The following is a 9,454-nucleotide window of genomic DNA, read 5'->3' as shown; positions in this document are numbered from 1 at the left end:
TCATATTAAACCTCTTCAGTACCCTCTCAATGTACTGCTTCTAGGATAATGATAACTCCCTTTTATCTTTATCTCTATATATTTGGATACCTAAAATTTTCCTTGTTGGCCCTAAGTTCTTCATCGCAAAAGATTTGCTCAATAATTTCTTAAGGACTGCAATTCTAGATTTAATTCTTCCAACAATCAACACATCATCCACATAACGTAGTAAAATAATAAAATTATTATCAGAGAACTTAAAGGATAACTTATCCATAATTACTTTCAATACTTCTTTTATTACTATTAGTTGGAGTTAGTTGGGGGTTTTTCCCATCAACTCCACATGTTTTGAGGTTTTCAGATAGTCAGACTTGATTTTAGTTTTTATCAGATGTTCAGATACATTGAGTATTATTTTCATATTATACCATGTAGTTTTCCCAATTAGCTTCTAGATATCATATTATGTTATCATTATCTTCAGCATTTATAGTAGTTACCATACCATTGGTTAGCTTGGGGTCACTTGTGACTCTAAGCACAGAGTTATGATTGGGGGTAGTCTTGGGTCGCGACAAACTTAGTATCAGAGAATAAGGTTTGAAGTGTCCTAGGGTATCTGAGAGTCGTGTTAAGAACAGTCAGGTTCATGGGTGTGAAATGTGCCACACTTATGGGTGAGAGGCTATGAGACATTTTAGGAAAGTTTCCCTTCTTTTAGTGTTCATGTCGTGCAATAGATCATGGGATTCATTGAATTTTCTCTTCTAAGTTGTCCTAAATTCATTTATAGAAAATGCCTCCTATAAAGAATAACGAAAGAATGAATGGGGACATCCTACACCACCACCTGTTCAGGAAGACACTCTGAATGAATATGTCTCCCATGCCAAATTTAGGGCCGCTTTTACAGTTTTGGCCTAGTTTATGGCTACCTAGAATAACTAGTAGGCGGTTGCCCAAGACAATCCTGTAGTGAATATGGCAGCTGCTAGGATCTGAGACTTTACTTAGATGAATTCTCCAGTGTTCTCTAGATCCAAGTCTGAGGAAGATCCACAGGAGTTTATTGATTGTGTGCAGAAAGTGTACAATATCATGGGTGCCACTTCCAACAAAAGTGTTGACTTAGCTGCTTACCAGTTACATGCGGTGGCTCACACTTGGGTTATGTAGTGAAAGAAGAATAGAGGTGCCGATGCAGGGTGTGTAGAGTGAGATGAGTTTGCTACTGCTTTTTTAGATAGGTTTTACCAACCAGAGTTAAGAGAGCCCAAGGTGCAAGTGTTTATAAATTTGATGGAAGGTGTCATAGCATGAAGGAGTATTTTTTCAAGTTTACTAAATTAGCAAGATATGCTCCAACTATGGTGGCTGATTCCAGGTCCCAAATAAGTAAGTTCATGTCTGGAGTTTCTGAGGATGTGGTCAAGGAGTGCAGGACCATGATATTGATTGAGGAGATAGACCTTTCTAGATAGATGGTTCATGCTCAGCAGATGGAGGAGGAGAAGCTTAAGGAGAAGGAAAATAAGAATAAGAGGGATAGAACTAGTAGTTTTAACATCTCTCAGCAAAGGTCAGAGGGGGGAATCATTCTTAATTTTGCCAAAAATCTTCATCCCTTGCCCCATCTTCTACCAGTACTTTGGTACCTAAATTCAGACAGGATAATCGGGATAGAGCAGCAGGTTCTAGGTACCAAGGTAGTATGGACAGTAGTCACACCAATCCAGTCTACAAGAATGTGGTAAAAAGCATAAAGATGATTATATGGCCGACAGTGATGCGTGTTTTAGGTATGGAAAGACAGGACACAGGATAAGGGATTGCCCAATAGATATGTAGAAGGGCAGGAATGATCATCAGCAGGGCCAGACTAATTCTTCAGCAGCACCAGCAGGGTGTCACTTCTAGTGCAACCAGTGGCCAGCATCAGAATCAACTCTATGCCCTTCAAACTCAACAGGATCAGGAAGGCTCTCCTAATATGGTTACTGGTACGTTACAAGTCTTCCACCTTCAAGTTTATGCATTACTAGATCCTGGAGCCATACTGTCCTTCGTAACTCCTTATATCATCGTAGACTTTGGCATTGTCTGTAAAATCTTACAGAACACTTCTCCGTATCTACCCTAGTCGGTAATTCTATTAGAGCCAGATGGGTATACAGAAATTTCCCAGTTATAGTGTCTCAAAAAGTTACCTTAGTAGACCTTGTGGAACTAGATGACTAATTTTGATATTATTCTTGACATGGATTGGCTCCACTCTTGCTATTCCTCAGTTGACTATAGAAAAAGGATAGTTTAGTTCTAATTCCCTAACAAACTAGTCATAGAATGAAGGAATAGTACATCAGCGCCTATAAGTTGATTTGTCTCATTCCTCAAGGCGAGGAAAATAATTTCCAAAGAGTGTATTTATCACCTTGTTCGAGTCAAAGACTTAAGTTTCAAAATTTCAAGTCTTGAATCAGTTTTTATAGTAAATAAGTTTCCAGTATTTTTCTAAAGATCTACCCAGAGTTCCTCCCGAGAAGAAAATTGACTTCGAAATAGATCTTCTTCCATATACCCAGCCTATTTTGATTCCACCTTACAAAATGGCTCTATTAGAGCTTAAAAAATTAAAAAAAAAAGTTAAAAGGTCTCTTAGAAAAGGGTTTCATCAGGCCGAGTATCTCTCCATGGGGAGCTCTAGTCCTCTTCATACGCAAAAAAGATAGTTCTCTCAAAATGTGCATCGACTACTGTCAGTTGAACAAAGTCACAATCAAGAATAACTATCTTCTTCTAAGGATTGATGACTTGTTCGACCAACTTCAGGGTGACCAGTACTTCTCTAAGATAGAACTCAGATCCGGCTATCATCAGCTTAGAGTTATAGAATGTGACATTCCAGAGACAATCTTCAAAACTCAATATAGTCACTTCAAATTTGTAGTTATGTCTTTTGGAGTAACGAATGTCCCTACAACTTTTATGGACTTAAGGAACAGAGTGTTCAAGCAGTATCTGGACATGTCTGTCATAGTCTTCATAAATGATATTCTCATCTATTATTATAATGAAGGTCATCATACTAATCACATGAGAATTGTTTTTGTAGACTCTTAAGGATCACCATTATTTGCTAAGTTTAACAAATGTGAATTCTGGTTGAGATCAGTAGCTTTTCTTAGTCACATTATTTCTGGTGATGGTATTTGAGTTGATCCTTAAAAGACCAGAGCAGGGAAAAACTAGCCCAAACCTATTTCTCTATCAGTTATCAAGAGTTTCTTGGGTTTATTCAGTTATTATAGACGATTTGTTGAGGGATTTTTGTCTATTTCCTCTCCCATGTCTCGAATGACTTAGAAGAAAGTCAAGTTTCAGTTGTTAGATTCTTACGAGAAGAGTTTTTAGGAGTTAAAAACTCGACTCGCTTCCGCTTTAGTATTGACTCTACCTGAGAGTTCAGCTGGGCTTGTAGTTTATTGTGATGCTTCCAGGCTTGGTCTTAGATATGTGTTGATGCAGCAAGGTAATGTTATAGCCTACGCATCTAGACAACTTAAAGCCCATGAGAAGAATTACCCGACTCGTGATCTCGACTTGGAAGCAGTTATTTTTGCCTTAAAGATTTGGAGGCATTATCTATATGGGGTCCATGTGGATGTGTTCACTGATCACAAAAGCTTACAGTATGTGTTCACATAAAAATACCTAAATCTTAGTCAAAAAATATGGCTTGAATTATTAAAAGACTATGATATGAGTGTGTTATATCACCCGGGTAAGGCCAATATTATGGCTGATGCCCTTAGTAGATGTCTTTGGGGAGTGTTGCTCATGTGGATGATGATAAGAAAGATTTAGTTCGTGAGGTGCATTAGTTGGCCATATTGGGTATTTGGTTAGTTGATTCAGCCAACGGTAGTACTTGGGTTCAGAATGATTCAAAATCTTTCTTAGTATATGAGGTGAAAAAAAGAAAGAAAAAGATCCTATTTTGGTTAAGTTGAAAGAGGCAGTTCGGGATCATAAGGTAGAGTTTCTCCCAAGGGGGAGATGGTGTACTTCATTGTCAGGGCAGGTTGTGTGTTTTGAATATGGATGGTTTAAGGTAGCGGATGTTAGCAGAAGTGCATGGTTCTTAATATTCTACTTATCCAGGAGCCACTAAGATGTACTGCGATTTTTGGTAAGTTTATTAGTGGAATGGTATGAGAAATAACATTGCAAAAATCGTGGATAAGCGTCCGAATTGTCAGCAGGTCAAGGTTAAGCACTAGAGACCTAGTGGTACACTTCAGGAGTTCAGCATCACCACTTGGAAGTAGGAAATGGTGAATATGGATTTTGTTACAGGATTACCTCGTACACATCATTAGCATGATTCGATTTGGGTCATTATGGATAGAATGACCATGTTCGCCCATTTTTTACCAATCCATACTTCATATTCCACCAAGGATTATGCTAGAATCTATCTCATGGATTTGGTAAAGTTGCATAGAGTTTTGTTGACCATCATTTCAGATAGAGGTACTTAGTTTACCTCTTATTTTTGGACGATTTTTTAGAAGGGCCTTAGTACCCAAACTTATCTTAGTATAGCTTTTCACCCATAGATAGATGGTCAGGAAATGAGGACCATTCAACCCTTAGAAGACGTGTTGAGGGCCTCTGTTATCGATTTCAAAGGTAGTTGGTATTATCACTTACCTTTAATTAAGTTTGCCTATAGTAACAATTATCACTCCAATATCTAGATGGCTTTGTTTGAGGCTCTGTATGGTAGGAGGTGTAGATATCCTATTAGATTGTTCGAGGTAAGTGAGGCTGCCTTAATAGGGCCAAATTTATTATATGAGGTGATGGAGAAAGTTTATTTGATTTGAGAAAGGCTGAAGACAACCAAAAGTCGTCAGAATTTCTATGCAGATGTGAGGAGGAGAGAGCTTGAATTTGATGTTGGTGATTTTGTGTATTTAAAAATTTCTCCCAAAAAAGGGGTGAAGAGATTTGGTAAGAATAGGAAGATTAGTCCCTGTAATGTTGGCCCCTATAGGATTTTGAGCTGATTTGGGAAGGTAGCTTATGAGTTAGAGTTGCATGCAGAGTTAGCATCAGTACATCCAATATTCCATGTCTCTCTGCTAAAGAAATGCATTGGTGATCCAGCTTCTTCCATTTCTCTAGAAAATATGGGCGTGAAAGATAGCCTCTTCTATGAGAAAGTCCCGATTAAAACCCTGGACCATTAAATCTGTAGGTTGAGGAATAGGTAGGTTGCCTTTGTTAAGGTTCTATGGAGAAATCAGTCTGTTAAGGGAGCTACGTAGGAAGCGGAAGCCAATATGCGAGCCAAATATCCCTATCTGTTCTCTATAAATTCAAATTTAGCTTGAGGTAATGATTTTCTTAACATAATCCTCTCATTTTCTATCTTAGCTATCCGACCATCCTCATTTCATAACATGTATTCATGAGTTCAGGTCAGTCCATGCATCTCATTTTAGATTTTAGATATTTATTCATGACTCATGTCATAAGTATACAGTGCATGATCTCAGTCTTCCTAGTCCTCCAGCTCAGCTAGTTTCATTTGAGGATGAATGATCCTAAGGGGGAGATGTTTTAATACTCCGAGTTTTTATGTATTGAACATCCCAAAAAAGCAGTCCATGAGGTTATATTTCCAACATTTCAAGTTCCTCCTTAATCAGATGTTGTGGAAAGCTTCCCCTAAGAACCTGATACACTGCCTTGACTACAACTTAGGAACAGAGTCGTAACCACTCATGATGAGTGGTCACGAGTGAGTCATAGTCACAATAGTGTTGTTACCCAAGACCTATTCCAGTGGTTATGAGTCCAGTATGCGACTCGTAGTCTGACATTACGAGTCGTATAGTGGATCATAGCCTGATCAGTTAGTGACCCAGGAACTCGGCCTAAGACTAAGACTCATAACTAGTCCCAATGAGTCGTAAGTTGGTGAGTTGTAGTCAAGACAGTGAAAGCCCAGGCCTTAGAGTTCCATCCTATGACTTAGACTATGACTTGTAACCAGTCGTGACGAGCTATAGGATGAGTCGTAATGACTGGGAGCATATTTTCCTACACTTTTTTCTAGGGACTTTTATGTCTTTTACCACTCTTTAAAAGCCATGCCCATGTCGTTTTGGCATCCCAAGGGGTGGTATAAAAGGACCCAAAAGCCTCCAAACTAACCAATTATCCATATTCCACTCGTAGGAGATCAAAGAGGCGATTTTCTCATCTTCGTCAAGCTGACTCGGGTTTCTCAAAAGAAATATCAGTTCGAAGGAATTTTTCCAAGGCTCTTACTACCAGGTATGTGGATAGTCATCAATGGGTCCCTTCCACCCATTGAGTTTCAAGAATTTTCTATTTTTACAAATATAAACCCTTTTTTCTCCAAATTGGTGAACTTTCATGTAGACTATGAATTTTTATAAATTTTCTCTCAATTGCTTTGGTTCTAAACCATGAAAATACATTCCCTCATGATAATGGTGTTTCCATATGTTTGATAATGCAAATGTCTACTTTATTCTTAATTATTTAAATATTAGGTGTTAATCATGATTTTTTCTCTACTATGGATTGTTCAATTCTGTATTAGATAGTGCAGGTGGGTTATGAACACCCAATACCTAGGAAAATCATGCATGTTACCATTTTCAGGTTACAAGTCAGTCAAACTATGCTTGTTTTGTTAAATTCAGAATATTAACATAATGAGCATTTGTCAGTACTAGATTATGCTAAATGAATATTAATACCAATGTCATTCAGTTGGGAGTAATACTCAACACCAAACAAACGCAGGAATGGTGGCTCCCCAGTTAATTAACATGAGTTGTTAGTAGCAGTCCCTAAGTTCCAGACCTATGGCACCACTGTAGATTATGAGGGGTCGCCCATCAGTAGAGGCATGACACCCTCATCCTTTGGGACATTAGTTTAGTGGATCCACACCAGCCAGTGTTGGTACCCCTGGCAAGGTACCAGCACCCTTTCAATTGGGGTTACAGGTTGGACCCTAATTTTTTTCAGATTAGGATATATCGATTATAATTTTCTCCCACAGTCTCAGTTCAGTATTCAGATTATTCAAGTTTAGGAGGTTTGCATGACCAGGTGTTCAGTCTATCATAATTCAGTTATTTAGTTTTATAGATTACCTCAGTACATATTTATGCTTGGTCTTGCATTTGTTTTATATGTTCATGCATTCATGTTCATTATCCACATGTATATCAGCTAGTCCTTATCTCACATACCAGTACATTCAAAGTACTAACCGCATACTCTTTTTTGTTCTATATTGATTTCACAATATACATTCAGACGTTCAGTTTCCAGATTGTACGTAGTCCATTCTTGTATTGCTCAACAACAATTTTGGTGAGTCCTCATCCTTTGAGGATAAGTTATCCGTAGTTACTTTTAGTACTTCTTTTATTATTATCAGTTGGAGTTAGTTGGGGGTTTGTCCCATCAACTACCTATGTTTAGAGGCTTTCAGATAGTTAGACTTGATTTCAGTTTTTATCAGATGTTCAGATACATTGAGTATTGTTTCCATATTATACCATGTTAGCTTTTCCAATTAGCTTCAGTATATCATGTTATGTTATTATTAACTTCAGTTCTTACAACAGTTACCAGACTATTGGATAGATTGGGGTCACTTGTGACTTTAAGCATCATGTTATGAATAGGGGTAGTCTCGGGTCATGACACTACAACTCATGGTGACAAGTCGTAATGAGTCCTTATGAGTCGTATAGGGACCCATAGTCACTGGCGATAATTTTTCAGTGTTTTATTAAGGACACTTTGGATATTTTCCCTCTTCCCCAATCGTGACCGATGACTTAAAATCCTTTTAGGGTGTCATTATCACTCTAAAAAAAATCAAAATAACTTCTCAAACTCTCTCAAATATCCAAGGTAAAAAACACTTAGGGTTTTCAAGAATTTGGTCAATTAGGGACCTCAAGGATGATTTCTCTCCATAGTTGTGATAATTTCAGGCGTGTTACTCTTCCCCAAATCTTATTTTATGAAAATATGTGTTTTAAATAGTTTAATTGTATGGATTTGAATGTGGGTTTTGATATGGTTGAGTGTTTTGTAATGTATGATTCTTAAATTGTTTTCTCATGGTTTTTATGAGTTATTTATGCATTGACTCAAATATTTCTGAACTAATGGGGTACATGGGTGTGCGAATAAGAATAGGGGTCTAGGTGTTCCCTCAATTTGATGTTTTGAACTTGGAAATTGATTTTGGACAATTGTATTACCTTAACGCACTTGTATAAATGGTTTTGAATTGTGGAATTATCTCTTGATTTGACTTACTCACCTATACCATTGCATTGCATAAATGGTTAAACAATGAATAAGGATTTTAAAGGTCTTGTTGTCTATGTTTTAATTTAATAAATAAAGGGGGTCGAGGAATTCCACCCATTTGATTAGATAAACTAAAGGAGGTTGAGGCATTCCTCCAACTTGATTTAATGAACAAAGGAGGTCGAGGCATTCCCCCAAGCTATTGGAATTGTAATGGCATAATTATGAGCTTGCAAGCAAAATGGTATGATAATACCTGTGGTGTGCGGTAATGGATAAGTCCTTGGTCAATGAATGAGTTATGTGAAACTTATTTTAATTAGGATTCATGGGGGTTATGTAGCTAAGTCGTGAAGGTGTGGGTCTCGAATGACTTATATTGGATACTCATGTTTGCCGACGTGAGGATTGGTCTTGATGACCGTGTGCATAGTTCACACTGTTGATATATTTGTATCTTGAATTGATGTAGGGTCAGGGGATTCCCTTTGTCTTCCTTGATACCTCCGGTTAGTGCGGCTAACATGCACTAGGCCCTTTCAGCAGGGGAATTGAACCCATATAGCCCGTGGGTGCCTATTTATGATAGTTGAGATACATAGTCCAGGATAAAGTTTTAATATCATGTTAAACCTTATTCCCTACCCCAACATCTATTATATATATGTATGCATGTATGTGGACATATATAGTATGTTTGAAATCAAACTTTTGACTGACAATATTTTATTCCTTCCTTGAGTTACATGCTAGTGCTCAACCCACTAAAGTCTTTGAACACTATATCCCCATACGATGTAGGGTCCGAGGGCAAGTCTACTTTTTTTGTGCAGTGTTAGGTAAATTGGCTCGGGTCTTCGTTCATTTGTGGTGAAGTGGAGAGCTTCCATTCTTTGAAAGACTTGATCATTTCATTGGTTTTCCTTCCATAAATTAGAAGTGAAGACTTCACATTTACATTGTCATTGTCATTGTAATTGTCAAGGTCGGAGACCTGTCTAGACTTAGATTATTTTTGAATTAGTAGAGGCTTTGTGGATATTACTGTGGATTGGGAATTGATGTTGACACTCTTAGATGTCTTTAA

General features: G+C 37.7%; 1 protein-coding gene across 1 annotated transcript; it reads left to right on the top strand.

Moving 5' to 3' along the window:
- The first annotated feature begins 1,466 nt into the window (after positions 1-1,466).
- On the top strand, positions 1,467-2,125 carry LOC124887169. Its single transcript, XM_047396354.1, has 3 exons — positions 1,467-1,564; positions 1,651-1,735; positions 1,826-2,125. The coding sequence occupies exons 1-3, from the start codon at positions 1,467-1,469 to the stop codon at positions 2,123-2,125; spliced, it is 483 nt and encodes a 160-aa protein (XP_047252310.1).
- Positions 2,126-9,454: the final 7,329 nt, after the last annotated feature.

This window comes from Capsicum annuum, chromosome 9, assembly GCF_002878395.1.
Source record: "Capsicum annuum cultivar UCD-10X-F1 chromosome 9, UCD10Xv1.1, whole genome shotgun sequence".
In the NCBI taxonomy this organism is placed as follows: Eukaryota; Viridiplantae; Streptophyta; class Magnoliopsida; order Solanales; family Solanaceae; genus Capsicum; species Capsicum annuum.
The sequence above is the reverse complement of the archived record's forward strand: the minus strand, read 5'-3'. Positions and strand labels throughout refer to the sequence as shown.